The sequence below is a fragment of the Octopus bimaculoides genome, chromosome 9, assembly GCF_046866305.1.
Source record: "Octopus bimaculoides isolate indiv1 chromosome 9, ASM4686630v1, whole genome shotgun sequence".
Lineage (NCBI taxonomy): Eukaryota > Metazoa > Mollusca > Cephalopoda > Octopoda > Octopodidae > Octopus > Octopus bimaculoides.
In genome coordinates, this window is record NC_142936.1 from 60,514,390 (window position 1) to 60,534,886 (window position 20,497).

The following is a 20,497-nucleotide window of genomic DNA, read 5'->3' on the forward strand; positions in this document are numbered from 1 at the left end:
TTTATTATTCCTGGAGCTGAGATTCTTGCGAGAGAAACATAAATGGTGAGCACGAAGTAAAAAATACCTCTCAAGGTTTCTATCTGAAATAACATTTTTCGACAGGAAACAGATGGTATGGCGGAAGTTGTTGCGATACAAGTTGCTAAAACATCGACACACATCGATGTTAGATGAATCAACTGATGTTTCTAGCTGTACTCAACTGATCTACTTTACTCACTGTATTGTTGATGATCAGCTGAAGTTGATTAATTCTTGTCCTTTCTTCTGTTTGGAACAATAACTACAGTACGAGACATTGCTGGTGCGGTGTCAAGCTACACAGCAAAGCATTGGATGCAATGACAAAATCCTTAGAGCCATTTGTACGGGTGGGAATGTTTCACGTATTAATACGGTTTTAATGCATTGGCAAAGAAAGGTTCTCTGCACTGTGCCGTTCTCATAACCAGCACTCTTCATTCTAACTTTCTCAAAGACGTAACCTTTGTTATATGAGAAGGTTTATGAAATAAAATAAAAATTCGATCACTTGACACTCGTTTGTCCAGAGTGTTGTGTGAAGAATTTAGCTTCGAACACAACTGTTTCTGAACACTAAGATGAGATGATTGACAAAGATAACACTACACATCTAAAATGTTTGTGACGACATTACAATTTTCTCTATCTCACTAAGTTTATAACAGCACTGTACAATAAGTGCTTCATTGTATTAGAATTGTGTGGTGCCCAGTGGCGGTTCGCATACAGGCACTGCGCAACTGCAGCACCTCTATTTCCACTCGATATTATCGATAACATTCAATATAATGAGTCCTTTTTTCTTTTAAATTCTTTCTTTATACTTGTACATTATATAATCCTTAAGCTTAATGTCAGTAGCCATCCCCTAGTTTATGAAAAAAATGCAAAATTCCTTGTATAGAACTGCGCTCTTCACAGTTCCAGCGACGCTGTGTTTGGCTGTTGTGCTCATGCTCACATGTCCGAGATAGAAAGCTTCACGCTAGGGAGAGACAGCACTGTCGTTCACGCGGTGCCGGTAAAAGGTAGTATTTCGTTTTGACTCCGCGTGTGTTATGCTTAAAAACGTGTTTATATTCTTAAATGTGATAAAGTGTAGAATTAGATTATTATCCTGCTTCCAGCTACAGTGTTGCTGCCAGGATTTGAAAAATAGAACAGATTACCCCCCATCCTCTTATTTTGTGATTTAGGTGGGGATTGAAAAACAAGGGGGAATTTGCGGCGGTGTTCAGTGAACATATTAAACACATTACCCGGCAGTGGCTAAAACGCGAACCGATCAAGTTTACGTATAAATATTCTTTTTTATGTGTTTGTTTCCTTTTATACAATATTAAAACAACGGCTAAAAGTTAGCACCCCAACTAATTTTATCTACCAGCCGCCATTTTATTTTGGAGTAATTTGGACGTGTTACAATTTAAATTAAGGTAAAACTAGAAATAAGTTTAAGAACTAGTTACCTACATGTATTGCCTCTATAGAGACCGGCTACATGGCCTGGGTTTGAAATGATTGTCTACATGTTTCATGCTAAAAAATTCTATATAGAGAGTGTTTACATGTTGTGTGTTTGTAGAGATTGTCTACATGTTCTGCCTCTATAGTGTATCTCTATATGCCACTATAGAGACCATCTCTATACTATGTGTCTTTAGAGACTAATCAGCGTTCTGACAGTTTACATGTTAGAAATTTGTCCAAAAAGTGAATTGGCTGTCATAGGAAAAGAGTCGAAAGACCAATAAGAGGAACGAACAATGCGGATAAATTTGTTAAAGGACTCGAATTTTGGATTTTATGTCATCGTCCGATTCGACTCAAGGGTTCTTATTACAACTTTAACTAATCAAAGCTAATCTTTTGAATATGAGAATCTCAATGAGTCATACGACAGGCGGAGGTGAAAGTATATAATAATTCTAGTTGGATTGGAATGTGACGGAATGTGACGGAATGTGACTAGCAAGCGTTCATTCGTAACGAGTTGGTAGACGAGTCGCAAGTATATGAAAGGAAATCTGAAGTAAGAGAAAAGTTAACTAAAATCATTTTTATCTACAAGATAAAATGAAGCTGTGGCAGTATTTGGTTAAAATGGAGACAGCTCATCATGATCTGGCAAAAATCTCTGTATTAGCTCAGAGATGGAAAGATTAGCCTGTTTTGTTGTGAGTTATGTTTGGCAATATTAATGCAGTTTGACACTACTGCAGAAGAGATGGTGTTAATAATGCAAATATCTCGCATTGTTTCATAAATCTTTTGTCTTTGTTTCTGTCCCTCACATTCCTCTCACACCGACATCAAATGTGGCTGAATATTAGACTCAATAAGGTAATGTGCCACACACACAGACGACAAAAGTTTTGAGATTTACATAAGACACGTCTACATTTGCAACAAACATAAAAGATACGATAAAGAAAGCAACATTAGACACAAACATATTTAAAGCAATCACAAATACAACATTTAGCCAAAAGAAACAACACTCTACAAACAATATATTGGATACACCATGGACTAAGTCCATCCAAGCTGGGCCCTAATTTCTTCACAACAAACTACAATATACTAAAAGAACACAAAACAGTATATTTCGTATCATGGCACATTACATACAGACCAGCTACACGATGAAACAAGAAATGAAAGACCTCTTGGACATGCAAGGAGTATAGTTAAACAACCAAAGTAACATGAAAAATTGAAAGTAACCCTCTAAGTAATTTGAAAAATCGAAAGTAACTCTCTAAGTAACATGAAAAGTCGACTACTCAGAAGCAATATTCTTGAGCACTACAACACAGTTCACTAAAAATGTTATTTCACCCACCTTACTTAGAGAAACATTAAAAACAAACAAACGTGCTCAGAAATAGCTACCCCTATCAGTACTTACATTATTCCTATGTGCTGGGATGGGATGCATACTCGCAATAAGTACAAAGTGACGACAACTGTTGCGCTTTCACCAAGTTTCCTTTACCCGTTCTCACTGAGAACACTACCAAGACCTGCAACCATGTAAGAATAAAGTGGACAGTAGAGATAGTACAGCGTATCCAGACTGCAACTGTACCTATACAATTAATCATTGCGTATTAGAATATACAAGAAGGTTATCAGATATGTTAAAAGCATGGTATATGTAGAACAATATATATACAACGACCCACACTACAATGTGACTGCCGATACTCCAGTACTAACCCTATTCGCACCAGTTCCCAATCTTTCTCCGTCCATAATCTATCCTAATTTATAGAAACAGGTTACACGGTGTCCCATACATACATACATGGTTGGCACTCCGTCGGTTACGACGTTGAGGGTTCCAGTTGATCCGATCGATGGAACAGCCTACTCGTGAAATAAACGTGCAAGTGGCTGAGCACTCCACAGACACGTGTACCCTTAACGTAGTTCTCGGTGAGATTCAGCGTGACACAGTGTGACAAGGCTGGCCCTTTGAAATACAGGTACAACAGAAACAGGCAGAAAGAGGGAGAGAAAGTTGTGGTGAAAGAGTACAGCAGGGTTCGCCACCATCCCCTTGTGGAACTTTAGGTGTTTTCGCTCAATAAACACTCACAACGCCCGGTCTGAGAATCGAAACCGCGATCCTACGACCGCGAGTCCGCTGCCCTAACGGCTGGGCCATTGCACCTCCACACATACATACATACATACATACATACAAACAAACAATCATACATGCATACATACAGATAGACAAACATTCAGACAGACAGACAGACAGATAGATGGACAAGCGAGGAACCTCTCCCATCCTGACAATTACCTTATTATCTTTCTTAATTTCAGCATTTCAATGTGATGGAAACAGAATTTAAACAATTATGTCCCTTATTAGCTCGAGTTCCTCCTAAATGGCACCGATACGATTTCTTTGGAGCCGAGTTTACCGGAGATTTACTCTCCAATGTCACTCACTAGTCGTCTCTCGCTGTCAAGAAGTCTGACGAAAGTCATGATGTTGCCCACGATGTTAAAGTCTTTGACCATATCTGGCCTTTAATATAAGTGATCATATATTATTATTACTATTAAGGTGGTGAGCTGGCAGAATCGTTAGCACGCTGGGCAAAATGCTTAGCAGCATTTCGTCCGTCTGCACATTTTGAGTTCAAATTCCGCCGATGTCGAGTTTGCTTTTTAGCTTTTCGCAGTCGATGAAGTACCATCTGAAAACTGGGATCGAGGTAATCGACTTAAACTCTCCCTTGAATTTGCTGGCCTTGTGCCAAAATTTGAAACCAAAATATTATGCTACTGTATATACAACAACCATTAACTTCTTAAAGCTATCTGTTAGATTAACAAAGACTCATGCAACATCCACTTGCTCAACAGACCCTTCACAAAAGAATACACACCAAATTTTTGCTTCATAGAATTTCAATACTCCGAAATGAAATACCCTTAGAACTGTGTGTTTATTGTGCAACACTTAAAGAGAATTTAATCATGAAGCAGAAGCGTCTAAATACGCCAATCATCTTCAGCTGATGAAGCCTTTATGATCGATATCCTCGCAGATGCTGTGTTCTGTGTTTATATTAAAGACAACACTAGATGCTTCACTTACGGTAAAAGCAGGCATCACTCGTAGTTTATACTCGGAACCTCTCCCATCCTGACAATTATATCATCTTCCTTAATTTCAGCATTTCAATGCGATGGAAACAGAATTTAAACAATTATGTCCCTTATTAGCTCGAGTTTCTCCTAAATGGCACCGATACGATTTCTTTGGAGCCGAGTTTACCGGAGATTTGCTCTCCAATGTCACTCACTGCGACGTTGTAGTTTATACTCGGAAAGACATTCAATATTAAAGACATGTGCACAAAAATCATTTGAATTTGTAAACCTAAACGAATACAGAAGAAAATAAAGCAAAGTAAATGCATCATTATGATAGAGGGGGTGGAGTGCAGAAGTGGTGTTACTGCGGCTGCTGCGGCTGTGATGGTATTACTTTCATGTGTAAAAGTGTAGCTAACTGTCATACGTTCTAGAAAATGGTCAGCTTTGAGTCACAAGTATGTAATTTGAATAAACTAAATATGTCACTTATAAATCTAACACAATAACTAAAGGACAACATTTCAAGTGCTATGTCGTAAATGTTATTTTTCTTGGCCGTTTCATTCATTCTTTCTACTCCGCCTTTCTTTCGTTCCGTATTTCATTTTACCATTTTGTTTTCTTCGCTCTTTTCTTCCTATTTAGTTTCTTTCGTCATTCTTGACACTTTTGTGTGTGTGTGGTTCCTTTTTTCTTTCCTTCCCTTATGCTCTTTTTTTTTTTTCTTTCTTCATTCTATATCCTTTTTTCAATGCTGATTAATTGAAACTTCTCTTTTTCTCTCTCTCTCCCTCCCTCCCTCTCACCATCCCTACAGTCACGCCCACACTCGCATATTTCCACCGTAACTCAAGCCAACCTTCACTATTAGTCCAGTCAACTGTTATCTTGAAGCTAAGCCCCTGTCTCCGAGGCTCCGTTACTTTAATACTAGTAGTTGCAGCATTCCGCCCATATTTTCTTACTCTTCCCTCCTCTCCAACCGCCAGCGAAGCATTCGATGTTATTACTTCTTCGCTGTTGCCGTGTTCACTGATTTTCATTTCCCATTCAAGTAGCATGGCATTACCAGTTTGTGAGAAACAACAGCTGTCTCCTTACGACACGATATATATCTAAAGAAAAGGAAATTACTAATATTTTGCTCGAGCACCTGCCTGAGCTGTCCCAACTTGGCCGAGCTAACTTCACAACTAATATACACCCAGTGACATAAGTGTTGTCTCTGTCGACACAAAAACTACCCAACAGAAGTATGGCAGCAATTCACGAGGGACCCGAATTTGGTATTGGGGATTTTGTTTTACTATCCGACCTCACATTGGATAGCTTTATGGACAATTTAAAAACTAGGTAAGTTCACTGAACTTGTTTTACTATTGAGTGACAGTCCTCCATTTCTTTTCTTTCTTTTGTTCTAAGTTAAAGATTGGTTTCTAGAGAAAACAACTGGACTCCAAAATAGTTTACAAAATGATTATTCTATACGGCTATTATCGAAATTCTTTTATGTTGCAACAGGTAATTACTCGACATTCAAAACGAATGGAAATCTCTAATTTAATTCTGGTGGGTTACAATGTCGTAACTTTCAGAATATCATTTGAAGTTTGAATGCCCATTTCATAATGATTGTCGAAATACAGGTTTTTATCTTAACTATGATATTAGGAAGTATTTACATATAAAAGCATGCATAGGTAGACACCTGCTTAGTTTATTGGTTCAAAGTTTATCTCCGCTGTTTGTTTAGCAAGGTTGAAGTAAAAATATCTAGGCTATAATGGCAAAAAGCCTTACCATTGTATTCTTCCTACAGCTGGCCCATCCAGCTGACCTCTACGGAAGTGGTCTTGACAATTTAACAAATGAAACTCCTGCATGTAAAAGTAAACTTATTTAATTAATAATGCTGTTAATTAATATGGAACTCATTCAAGTTTGAATACTGCAAACATTGATTGTGAGGCTAGAATTATTTGGCAACTGTTGAATTCAATCAATTCATTATATTTTTGTTGTAAAATCAGAATTTTGTTTATTAATAAATTCTAACAAATCCCGTTAATTGTATAGCAAATATCCTTGGGACTATATCATTTTGTTAAAAAAAAAGACATTTAAAATATCGCTTTTGTTGACGTTCTGTGTGTGTGTGTGTGTGTGTGTGTGTGTGTGTGTGTGTGTGTGTGTGTGTGTGAAAATTTCAAACAAAACGTTTATTTGGGCGCCTAACTCTTTCATAGTCAGTCAATTGAAGTAGCACACCTTGCGTATATTGAAAGACTTGAATAATGATCACAAATGTAGACTTGAAAACAATAAATAAGTGGATATGATTGTGGAGGGATGCAGCAGTGACTGCTATTTGGCTAACCGAGGTTTTATTAGAATTATATTTTCATTTGTTAGACGTAGCTATAGTTTCATAAGACAGTGACATGTCACCAGCAGCAAGGTCATATGTCCTGGGGCGGTGTCAAGTTGGTGTTACAATAGACAGTTCGATGATTATCTTACGATCGTTCATTTCTTGAGATACTACAACTAAAAACTGTAATGCTTCACCTAGATCTTGTGCATATATTTATGTCAATAGCAGACTATAAATGTAGAGGAGAAAGAGAGGTGTGTGTGTGTGAAAGAGAGAGAGAGAGAGAGAGAGATGCTAGGTACACGTGAGTATCTCGTTCATATAAATGCGTGCTCTGCAGTATTGATACAGCATCGCTGCCTTCTAAGGTTGCATGTTGCTGTACATCACACACAGATGCACGTGTATTTATTTACTTAACTCAGCCTCCTTTACAATACATATTCTCACCATATTACCATTTTTAACATCCTTTTCTAGGAATACATTCTGTTTCTGACCTTAGTTCTTTTCTAAAATAACACTATCAAAACACTGGAATTGTCCTCCTCCTACCCTCCACTACCTCACCATATCACCGAATAAATAATCAATATGTAGACAGAAGGAGAGGGACACGCATTCACACACGTGCTGTCTCGTATTTGTGGTGTCGAGTTCCTCCTATTTTAGCAGCGATCACTTAATTACACCTTCAGACTGTTATCGGAAGAAAATATCGTTAAATCGAAACCAATGTCGACACGAACCGATCTTCTGAACAGTGATTACGGCTCTCTTCCTTACTGTATCGGTTTTTATAATATCAAAGGTTAAACTAACCTTATGGAAAATATAACCTTATGATCGATTACTGAACAAACTTTGAAGATTTCCGGGTTTTGATTTTTGTTTTGTTTTGTTTGTTTTTTTGTCACACCTGTTAAAACATGAATTTTCTCATTGTCATGAAATAACGCGGTCATCGTATGAATAATCTTAACTACTATGATAGGATGCATTGCTTGAAAATATTTATTATTATGGTGCTATTGTTGAAGTGGTCAGTTACACCTTGACCACTTCAACATTTCTCATAAATTAAATTCGATAAAATAAATTCCTCAGAACTCACAGACCATATCAAAACATATGTTATTGTTTTTTGAAGACCATTACTTTTAGTTTTCTTTGTTATAAAGATCTAAATAAACAAGTTGGAATTGCTCAAGAATTTGAACACTTACCTCTGTATGGCAAATTAGTATTTCTTAAATTTTGTTTAGATGTTGCAGGTAATTTAACATTAATTGAGATTTTTTTTTCTTTAATGTCATTTATTGACTCACCAGAGTGTTGATTTTTTTTTTTTTTTAATACAAATAAGCATTCCTAAACCTGTTTTTTCTCCTCACATAGTTAAAATAAATGAATAATAAATCAGCAGTATGAATCTCAAGTGATGAAAGTTAGAGGTCGTTACAAACCTAATACTGTAAATGGTACGATGGTGTTATTTATTATTGGCAGAATCATTACCATGCCAGACAAAATGCTTATCAGCATTTCTTCCAGCTTTAGAGTCTGAGTTTAAATGCTGCTGAGATTGACTTTGCCATCTGTCCTTTCTGTGTCAATAAAATAAGTACCAGTTGAACACTGGAGGCAATGTAATCAACTAACCGCTTCCCACTAAAATTGCTGGCCTTGTGCCAAAATTTGAAACCATCCCTATCATTATTTGTTAAAATTAGCAAGCTTCATTCATCAAGGGTTCAATGGAGCTGATTTTTCTCTCTATGAAGGCCAAAATGATTGATTTTGTCCTATTTTATATAACTAATCTATTAGCTGAGAAAGAAAAGTTTGAAGATACAGCTACAATTGATTTACGGTAGGAAAATAAATGAAAAAAAATCCTTAAAGAATATTAAGAAACATGAAGAATTTTTAATGGATAAATTTAGCTTGTCTACTCTGTCGGAACAATTGTTAAAACAACAGATTAAAACTTGTTTGACTAAAGCTGTTGAGCAAACAATGGTAGCTTGTGGTAAAAGAGCCAGATTAGTTAATGTTAACATGAACGTGGAAGGCAGTGACAAGAAAATCACCCAAAGGAGCGTGTAGCAACGAGGGAGGAAATAAGAGTATTTACTTTCAGACAAGTAGAATTTGCTCGAGAATGTAATTATCTAGTTTAAATTGAATTATAGACATAATGATTTATGCTGACTGATAGTGGTCTTACCCATGAATAAAGTTCAGTACCTGGAGCAGGAATATAATTCTTTGTAATCTACATCAAGACATAGTTGTTAAAGGCAGCAGTATACCAGTTTACATACTGAAAGGTTGATGGTTCATACTCCACTAAATTCTGTATCCCTGGTTATTCTTTTATTCTTTTACTTGCTTCAGTCATTTGATTGTGGCCATGCTGGAGCACTGCCTTAAAGGTTTTAGTCAAACAAATCAACTCCAGGACTTTTTTTTAAGCCTAGTACTTATTTTCTCCGTCTCTTTTGCTGAACCACTAAGTTATGGAGATGTAAACACACCAACACTGTTATCAAGTGGTGATGACACACACACACATACACATATATACGATGGGTTTCTTTCAATTTCCGTCTCTCAAATTCACTCAAGGCTTTGGTCAGCCTGAAACACTTGCCCAAGGTGCTATGCAGTGGAACTGAACCTGGCACCATGTGGTTGGGAAGCAAGCTTCTTGCCACATTTACCTTAAAGAATATAATGATTACATATTCATGCACCATTGTATGAGATAAGTACAAGATGACAGGAGCAGCATTACTTATCCACAGTTAGTACAATGGTTAAGATGAGATGATAATCTTAGCTAGGATTGACTTTTAGCTCCCTTAAAGTGATCCTCACACTCACGAAGAAGCTTTTCTTGGTTGAGTCTCCTAAGGTCAGAGGAAAGGCAAAATTAATAAGTCTGAGAGAGACCCCTGGATGCAGGTGTTGTCTCTCAAACCTTTATCAAATATATAAATGAAGAGGTACTCCATAAATGGTAGTAAACTCCTTGTTTAGTTGACCTGTTATTGACGGGTATTGTATTTTGTAGTCGGTGTCCAATCGACTCTCAACAGACCAGTATGTGAACCCTACAATGTTGTTGCCAGTTTTGTCACCAACAACCCAACTATGAAATAGGTACTGCTAATTTAAAGGACTGATTGTAGCATTTCGTTTTTTATCTGATCTGACAACAAGATATTTCATAATGGCCAAGGTCTTTCTACCACTGTATCATTACTATATATACAACTGCAAACATAAAATTTGATACAGCTCATTGCTGTCAACAGTGGAAGCATTGTTACTTTGTGTGCATGCATTGCTGAGCTCAATGTTCCCATAGGCATTGAAGCAGTAAGGTGGAGCCATTTTTGTGTATCTCCTTTTTTCATTTCAAGTAAATAACACTTATGTTTACTATCTAACAAACAATTACTCAGTTGTCTTGATTCAGTAATGGTCAGATGAATTCCACTACTACCTTTGAACAGATTACAAACATTTAAGTCACAAAATGATGAAAAGTTAGGTGCAAATATATTAAGATGTATCAGAGATAATATATTGATAAATCAAAATGGATTATGACTGTAAATGACCTGCAAAATCATTTTAAAATGTTAAGGTTACCTTAAGGACTCTTCATTACATGACAATAGAATTATTTCTGTAGAGATAAGCAACTTCTGAAAGTCATGTAGTGGTGCACGTCTTTGTTTATCATCAAAATGCATCCTGGTAGATAAGTTTGCAAACTGAGAGCAAAATGATAATAGGAACTAAGGACAATACTGGTTGTGGTTTAGTTGTTGGCAGTCTGTCGGTTATGACGTCGAGGGTTCCAGTTGATCCGATCAACGGAACAGCCTGCTCGTGAAATTAACATGCAAGTGGTTGAGCACTCCACAGACACGTGTACCCTTAACGTAGTTCTCGGGGAGATTCAGCGTGACACAGTGTGACAAGGCTGACCCTTTGAATTACAGGCACCACAGAAACAGGAAGTAAGAGTGACAGAGAGTTGTGGTGAAAGAGTACAGCAGGGTTCACCACCATCCCCTGCCGGAGCTTCGTGGGGCTTTAGGTGTTTTCGCTCAATAAACACTCACAACGCCCTGTCTGGGAATCGAAACCACGATCCTATGACCGCAAATCCGCTGCCCTAACCACTGGGCCATTGCGCCTCCACTGGTTGTGGTTTAATAATAATGATAATAGACATTGAATTTAGTTAACTTCAACATTGTTCCTCACTTGCATAAAATCCTCTTTTGTTTTTTTAGAAAATCTATGCTACCATAAGAAAACTATCAGAAACATTTTTGTTAAACAATTTGTGCTCTCTTACTTCAACCACCCATTGTTTGGAGTTCAAAAAACCCTTTATCCATTCACTCAGTTTAAAAGAAAAAATTTAAATCAATAACATACTTGAAATTCTGACTAAACTAACATCTTTGGAATGCCAAAGCACTGTAAAACAGACATTGTTTATTTGCAAAGTAAATGTACAACTTTGTCATTCTGTTATCCTCAGTTAACTAACATTCTGGTCATGCTGGGGCATCATTTAGTTTTGCACAAATAGATTGACTCCAGTTCTTATTTCATTATTTTGTATTTGACTGCTAATGTTAAAGGATATAAAGCTACACAACATAAACACCACCACCAGAAGTTAGAGCTATGTGAATGTAAACATTTGTTGTTGTTGGCACTCCGTCAGTTACGACGTCGAGGGTCCCAGTTGATCTGATCAACGGAACAGCCTGCTCGTAAAATTGTGCAAGTGGCTGAGCACTCCACAGACACGTGTACCCTTAACGTAGTTCTCGGGGAGATTCAGCGTGACACAGTGTGACAAGGCTGACCCTTTGAATTACAGGCACAACAGAAACAGGAAGTAAGAGTGAGAGAAAGTTGTGGTGGAAGAGTACAGCAGGGTTCACCACCATCCCCTGCCGGAGCCTCGTGGAGTTTTAGGTGTTTTCGCTCAATAAACACAACGCCTGGTCTGGGAATCGAAACCGCGATCCTATGACCGTGAATCCGCTGCTCTAACCACTGGGCCATTGCGCCTCCACAATATTTAATACAAGCAGATATGAAAACACACATACGCATATGCAGACACATTACAGACTTCTGTACCTTTTCCATCTACCAAATTCCACTTCAAAGATATTGGTTATCTCAGTAGCTACAATAGAAAATATCTGAGATATAGACTAAATCACTCTCATGGTTTAACACCACGACCAGTTGACCTTTGAGCTTGTTTATCAGGGAGTCCACTCTGTTGCAAATATTTAGGCCAGTTCTCTGGTTTGAAGATAACTACTTTCTGCTCTTCACATTAATTATGGTGGTTTTGAAATAAATCAAAGGCACTGCTTTGGTTCTTCTAAATCGCTATGACAAAATGCATCAGTTTTCAAGATTTATATATGATCACATGTTTAAAACATTTTCCATAAGCGAAGGAGATCATAATTATTATTATTTTGTGAAAATAGACAAGTCGGAAGTGGCTGTGTGGTAAGTAGCTTGCTTACCAACCACATGGTTCTAGGTTCAGTCCCACTGCGTGGCACCTTGGGCAAGTGTCTTCTACTATAGCCTCGGCCCGACCAAAGCTTTGTGAGTGGATTTGGTAGACTGAAAGAAGCCCATCATATATATATATATATATATATATATATATATATATATATATGTATATGTATGTGTATGTTTGTGTGTCTGTGTTTGTCCCCCCAACATCGCTTGACAACCAATGGTGGTGTGTTTACGTCCCTGTAACTTAGCGGTTCAGCAAAAGAGATCGATCGAATAAGTACTAGGCTTCCAAAGAATAAGTCCTGGGGTCGATTTGCTTGATTAAAGGTAATGCTCCAGCATGGCCACAGTCAAATGACTGAAACAAGTAAAAGAGTAAAAAGAGTAAAAGTCACTTGTATAATGATTGTCAGAAAACAATGGCATCAGAACTTGCACCATTGAGTCTGTGAAGGAAATAAAGTTTCACAAACTAAAGATATGAGACTAAAGTTAGATGCTATAAGCACACACATATCCTCATTGAATTCTAAAGTAAAATGTTATGATTCTGACTATGTACTCCCTGATTTCCCTTACTAAGTACAATTAATGTAAGCACCCAGCAATCAGGTCAAACCATGTTTCAATTCCTTCTCAATGATATTTCATTGAATGGCAATGCTCTTGAAAAAGATATGACCCTCACACAATCATCTTATCCATCTTTAATTAACTCAGCCGTATTTTATTTTGAAAGTTAATCAAATATAAACTGAATATTTTTGTTATTATACATTTTATGTTTTTCTTTTCTACAAAAATAAAAATATTACAATTTTCAAAATATATTCTTGGAAATCATGAATTTATAAACAAAAGTGGAATTTTTATGTTTATGGATTTATTTTGAAATGTCACATTTGAAAGATAACGGAAATATTAAGATTTAGAATTTCATTTAAATTTTGAAATATGTTGTGTCATCACTCAACAACCTGAATATGTGACCAAATATGTCTCAGTAGACAGCATTTCACTTTACTGATACTGCTCACACTTAAAGGAAAGACGTGAATGTTATGACATCCCATTTTCTCTTTTCTCATAAATAAATGAAATTAAAATTTCATTTAATAACTAGAGTTAAAATCAATCATTCTTGAATATTAGAATTCTAGCGGGCAGGTTCTTAATTTTTGTTTTTGTAAAGGATGAACGAAAATGTTCACTGGATAAGACACTAATCTACCACAGCTAGACTTTCCCAGAAAGCTTTTGAAGCTAGTTAAATTGAGAGAATGTTTAACCATATGAACTAAAGAAATGCCTGCAGTTGAACTTATGACCCTTTGGTTGCTAATCCACTTTTTTTCCTTTAAATTATCATTATTAAATAGAAATGAAAGGTGGTGAGCTAGCAGAATCGTTAGCATGCCAGGCAAAATGCTTAACAACATTTCATCCATCTTAATGTTCTGAGTTCAAATTCCTCTGAGGTCGACTTTGCTTTCATCTTTTCAGGATCAATAAAATATGTACCAGTTGAACACTGAAGTTGATGCAATTGTCTTACCCACTTTCCACTAAAATTGCTGGCCTTGAGCCAAAATTTGAAACCATTATTAAATAGAAATTATAAACTACTCTAATAAATAGATAGTCGTGTCTGTTTGACAATAGCTTATTTTATGCAACTATGATTCAAGTATTATCACAATAAAATATAAACCACCTTAATTTTCACTCTCTTCCTCTCTCTTTTTTTACTTTAAGCTGTCTGGTATCAAATTCACAAAACTTTGTGGAAAGCTTTCCAGTTGGGTGCACACTAACACCAGTCTCATTAGTAATGATTTCTTTCTTCAGTGATATATTCTCAGAGGAAAGGAAATAGAAAATGTGAAGTTGTTGATACTTCTCCTAAAGCACTAACCATATACCTATGTAAATCAAAGCCAGTAAGTACACTCAGATAGCTGTGAGTTTCTACATGGTCATGTAATTCACCCAGTACAGTAGCTACACACACACACACACACAGTCTCCAGAAACTTTTATTCAAGAAATACTGACCATGTTTCAATTTCTAAATCTAATAACTATAATAAATACAGGATTATCTTACCTAGCTCAATATACACCATTGTCATTATTTTGTATAACATTCTGCCTTGTTTAAGGGCAAAACAAGCCACTTGGTTTGGGGAGCTGAAGCCACAATCTTATGTTTGTACATCCAGCAGCTTAGCACAAGGTCATGTCCCTTCCCTATAATATATATATTTACACTCATACATTCACTCACTACATCAAAGTGGTTGTTCCATGTTACTAGTTTAACCCCAGGCAGATCTTCCACCAGCTGGTTATTGGTGCAGCACTGCACCCTGTATATATACATATATATTATATTGCTAGCAGGAGGAGTAAACCCCTACCATCCTCTAGCAGACAATAGGATCACAAGACTCGGTTTCAAGCTGGTTGGCTCATTTTCAGTTGTTAGTACGTGGTCGTCAGAGCGATAGCCAGGGTCTGCTCCAGTTGGCAATTTATTGTAAACAAAGCGATAATTGGTTACTAATTTCGAACAAGCAAAATAACTAGTTGTAAAATCTCAAGAGATCAGAGTCGTAACTATACTAACAAGTAAAGTTAATCGCAACATCAAAGTGGTTGTTCCATATTACTATGCCAGCTGGTTATTGGAGCACACTGCACCCTGTATATACATATCTATTACTAGCTGGGGGAGCAAACCCCTACCACCCTCTAGCAGACAACAGGATCATGAGTCTGACTCAGTTTCAAGCTGGTTGAGTTAGTCTCATGATCCTGTTGTCTGTTAGAGGATGATAGAGGTTTGTACCCCTGCTAACAATATATATGTATATACAGCATGCAGCGCTGCACTGATAACTAGCTGGTGAAAGATCTGCCTAGGGTTAAACTAGTAGCAATGTGGAACAAGTTAATTGATGTGGTGATTAACTTGTTAGTATAGTTATTACTCTGATCTCTTTTTGAGATTATGCAACCAGCTATTTTGCTTGTTGCAAGTCAGTGACTGATGGTCATTTTGTTTACAATATATTGCTGGCTGGAGCGGACCCTAACTATTGCTCTGGTGACCAGGTACCAGTGACTGATGAGGAGCCAACCACCTCAATACTGAGTCAGTCTCGTGGTCTTGTTCTCTGCTAGAGGATGGTGAGAGTTCACTCCCCCTGCTAGCAATATATATATATATATATATATATAAGCAAGCATATATCTATAATGGCTAATAAAACAAATGGTTTACACATGTTGAGTGTCCCACCCATGAGGAATTGATGTTAGATGTGTCAAAACAATTGTCATGATTAATAATGAATTCTTGTATATTCCGTCTTCTGTCTTTCATTTGCTATCTATCTATCTATCTATCCATATATATATATATATATATATATATATATATGTGTGTGTGTGTGTGTGTGAGAAAGTTGGTATGTGAAAGCACGTGGTTGGATGTATAAAAGATAATAAGAGTGAAAAAACTACAGAAGGCTTGTGTTACATGGTTAAAGTATATATTTAAATTATGTCAGAAAAATGTAAGAAAAGTGTTATAAAAATGTTATAAAATCTTATCTTTTATATATATATATATATATATATATATACTTGTAGTAGAAACTTATTTCATCACATACATGGAAGAAGCTTGGCTCTCAAACAAATGCTACACAGCACAATAGTTCTATAGTTTTCTTAGATTTGTTTATCAGCCATGCGTATTGGTCAGTAAAGCCTTTGGTAATAGTGTTTAATAAAATGACATTATAGAACATATGAATATAAATACAAAATGTATGGAAAGATGTGAAGTTACATTTCCAAAGTATGTTATAAAATATTCTTCAATTATAGCATATTGAGAAAGAGACAGGGTTAGCTGAAGGGACATAGTTTTGACCAGATTTTCTCCTGTCAGGATTTGGGATTAGAATCCCTCGTTTTTGAGCAAGGCTAGACGTGTCTTCTCTATAGTAAAAAAATTCAAGAACAAAAAGACTATCATATATCTGGCTATTATTATTTTATTGACAGAATCATTAAAACATTAGGAAAATGCTTTATAGTATTTGTTTCAGTTCTTTAACTCCTGAGTTCAAGCTCAACTGACATCAACTTTGCCTTTTATCTTTCTGGGATTAATAAAATAAAGTACCAGTCAAGTATTAGAGTTAATGGTATCAACTAATCCCTTCCGTTCAGCACTGCTGGCCTTAAGCCTAAATCGGAAACCATTATATATCTGGTTCAATTCCTATTATAATCCTTTTATACTCTCTTCTTTGTTATGAATAATGATTTCTTGTATAGCTAGAGAGCCAATAATTGAGGCCCAAGGATGTAATTGACTTTATTAATACTTATTTAATTGATTTCAATGGCATAAAAAGCAAAGAAGATCCAAGTGTATGAACTCAGTTAAGAGGATTGAAACTAAATCTATGCATTAGACAGGTTCTCTTACATCTCATTTGATCTACATTCATAGTGCATTGTTGTACCATTCAAAACTTTTTATTCATTATATCATCATCATCATCATCATCGTTTAACATCCGCTTTCCATGCTAGCATGGGTTGGACGATTTGACTGAGGACTGGTGGAAACCGAAGGCTACACCAGGCTCCAATCTGATTTGGCAGAGTTTCTACAGCTGGATGCCCTTCCTAACGCCAACCACTCCGAGAGTGTAGTAGGTGCTTTTACGTGTCACCGGCACGAAGGCCAGTCAGGCGATACTGGCAACAGCCACGCTCAAAATGGCGTATTTTATGTACCACCAGCACAAGAGCCAGTCCAGGGGCACTGGCAACGATCAATATAAAATATGCAAATTATATGTACAGCATTTAAAGCATATAAATTATGCATGAAATAGTTAAGACAAATTATATATAAAAGAGAAAAGATATGAAATAGTTAAGGAATATAAAAGTTACTGTAAACAAAATCTGCACCATTTTGTCTTCAATGATAGTCAACTACTTATGTATGGATTTTAAAATAAGAATAAGTATCTCCTAGCAAAATTTAATTATGCCTATATATTACTAGGTCTCTGATGTAATCCTATATGAAGTTAATGTCATTTAAGCAAGTTTGTTAAAGGCAAACACTTGTTAAACAAACATGTTTGTAGACATAGTATAAAGATATATATTTTAACAGAAAACTATCTGTAGCTAAGATGTGTTGGCTTCAGCAATTTCTTAGATCTGACAGCACATAAATAAATAATGTTATAATTTAAATTAGGAAGCAAAGCAACTGAAATAACAGACACTTATTTCAACTTTGCTATATTAACTTCACATTCAACCAGCCACCACCTGACCAAACTGAATACAAATGATTCATAATGCTAGTTTTAAACTACAATTCAACCTAGTTTTAACTTTTCATATCATTGTTATTCCTGTTTAGTTTTTAAAATAGAATATTAATGTCTCTGCTTAGAAATATCAAAAGCAGGGGGTCTTTATTTTACCTATCATGTATTTGGTTGGTAAAAACTCAATGAAGGAATTAGTTTTTACACTGTAGTTGATGTTGTTAACCTACTTAGAAATTACCATTTCTTTTTTTTTTATATGTTAAATATTTTCATTAATGGAGATGTTTATTATTTGTTAATTGTAACTAAAATGGCAACAAGCTGGCAGAATCATTAACTCACTAAAGCGGTGAGCTGACAGAAACGTTAGCACGCCGGGTGAAATGCTTTGCGGTATTTTGTCTGCCATTACGTTCTGAGTTCAAATTTTGCCGAGGTCAACTTTGCCTTTCATCCTTTTGGGGGTTGATAAATTAAGTACCAGTTACGCACTGGAGTCGATGTAATTGACTCAATCTCTTTGTCTGTCCTTGTTTGTCCCCTCTATGTTTAGCCCCTTGTGAGCAATAAAGAAATAAGAATCATTAACACACTAGATAAAATACTTAGTGGTATTTCATGTCTTTATGTTCTGAGTTCAAATTCTGCTGAAGTTGACATAACCTTTCATCAATGAAATAAGTATAAATAGAGCATTGGAATCAATGTAACTGACTAGACCCCTCCACTAAAATTTCAGACCTTGTGTCTATAGTAGAAAGGATTGTCAACTAATCAAGTGAGTATATAGGCTCATTCTGCCATTCCCTAATAGTCCCTTTTGTAATCTTGTACATGAAGCAGGGATACATATTTTTCCACAGAAGCCACTTTTGTTGCTAAATCTGTTACATTAAGCAATTAAGTGATGCTGATACAGTTTTTTACATGTTATAAAGTCTTAGAAACAATTGTCCAAAATTGTTGATAGTATTACAAGGTTGAAACCGCCTCTGGCTCTGTAGTACAAATGTCTTGTTTCCATAAGTTCTGAATTAAAATCTTCCACCAAACCTTAGTCACAATTTATGTTCCTAACACTAGTTTAATGATAACGAAGTTATTTTTTCTAAATTCTTTGTTATATTTAAAATTAATTGAAAGAAACACAGCATCACAAAATAGATACGGTAATGAAAGGGTTAAAGTTTAAACCTCAGTAACATTATATTATTTACTTTCATTGTCATCCTTTAGGCTTCATGTATTTTTGGTAAATCAGGTTATTGAGGGCTAAATTAACTCTTGAATTAGTTAACCATTTTAGAATCGAGTCAACTTCACTAGATATTTACATTCTAATCCTTTCAGCTTGAGTTCATATATTACAGAGGTCTTTACAACTCTCTCACCACATAAAACTGGGTTCACTGTGTTAGTATAAGATGCCTTAACCTTCTCATCAACCCTTTCTAGCATTTATAAAAGTAACGTACCCACTATTTTTTTGTCATTTTACCAAACTACTAAAATCTTTTGTTTTTATACTTATAGTATCTTAATGTCTTTCTGTTACTGCCAATACTATGAACAATCATCTAGTGTCAGGAAAATTTAACTTTTCAATACCAGTAATATAATTATAATCCTCTTCCATGACTGACTGATTGCTAGAAACACCTGAGAATAAAGGTGTTGGTGATCAAAGGATAAATTAAAGAAAGCAATCAGTCCATAATTTAGAAGGTTCTGAAGATTTAGTTGTAGTGTAAACTATTAAAGAATCTACTTTAAACTTGATATGTCTTCATTGATAATGTTAAGCAATGCAACTAACATTTCGTTCTAACTAGTTTTGAACTAAAACAATGGCAAATATAACGAGCTTTCTTGAGAAACACCTTAAAATCATCCCCACCATTATTTTAGAAACACATTTTCCCTGCTGCCATAGCTCAATTGAGTTTTTAGTGGCAAATTGCCACTTGTTTCAATAGTGAGGTGCAACATACATCCTCTCACATATTCCTTGGCTTTTCACTTCTACAAATACTCTCCACTCCTCATTCATTTATTGTACAGATCCATGGTGATATGGTTGTCTTTTCTGTATGCAATACTTGACACTATGTGTGTGTTCTTTGGGCCAGCAGTACTTCTCTCACTCATTCTTTGTATAAAATCAACTGTTGTTAATTTTCATTACTATCATATATTATTCTAATGATCTCACTTTGGTACTTCCTGCATTAAATTTGTCTTGTCTGACTCCCAGATTCTACTGAATTAGAATTAAGACAAATATCTTGGGACTCCATTGAGAAATGCTGAAGGGAAATAAAACAATGCCAGTTTTGTCCTCTTTGAATTTACTTCTTCATCATATATATAATTTATTTTTGTTTTTGAAGGAAGTTGTGTCAGAAGAGACTATCTTAAGCAAAAAGAATGGACTCTCTTTATTTTACACCTACACATTGGAAACTGAAAATAGATGTTCTTCAATTATCTACATGATATAAGC

The 20,497-nt window shown here is 35.8% G+C and overlaps 2 protein-coding genes across 2 annotated transcripts in view; one reads left to right on the forward strand and one right to left on the reverse strand.

Annotated features, from left to right (window-relative positions):
- The window catches only part of LOC106871030 (putative peptidylglycine alpha-hydroxylating monooxygenase 1), a 60,611-nt gene extending 57,564 nt beyond the window's left edge, over nt 1-3,047 (reverse strand). Inside the window, exon 1 of the mRNA XM_052970708.2 lies at nt 2,939-3,047. Within this exon, the coding sequence (XP_052826668.1) occupies nt 2,939-2,968 (30 nt within the window). The 5' untranslated portion in view covers nt 2,969-3,047. The remainder of the gene's footprint in view (nt 1-2,938) is intronic.
- Nucleotides 3,048-5,308: 2,261 nt separating this feature from the next.
- LOC106871031 (unconventional myosin-Id) overlaps nt 5,309-20,497 on the forward strand; it is a 113,277-nt gene continuing 98,088 nt past the window's right edge. The window contains exon 1 of the mRNA XM_089358196.1: nt 5,309-6,003. Coding sequence (XP_089214322.1) covers nt 5,906-6,003 — 98 coding nt within the window. The 5' untranslated portion in view covers nt 5,309-5,905. The remainder of the gene's footprint in view (nt 6,004-20,497) is intronic.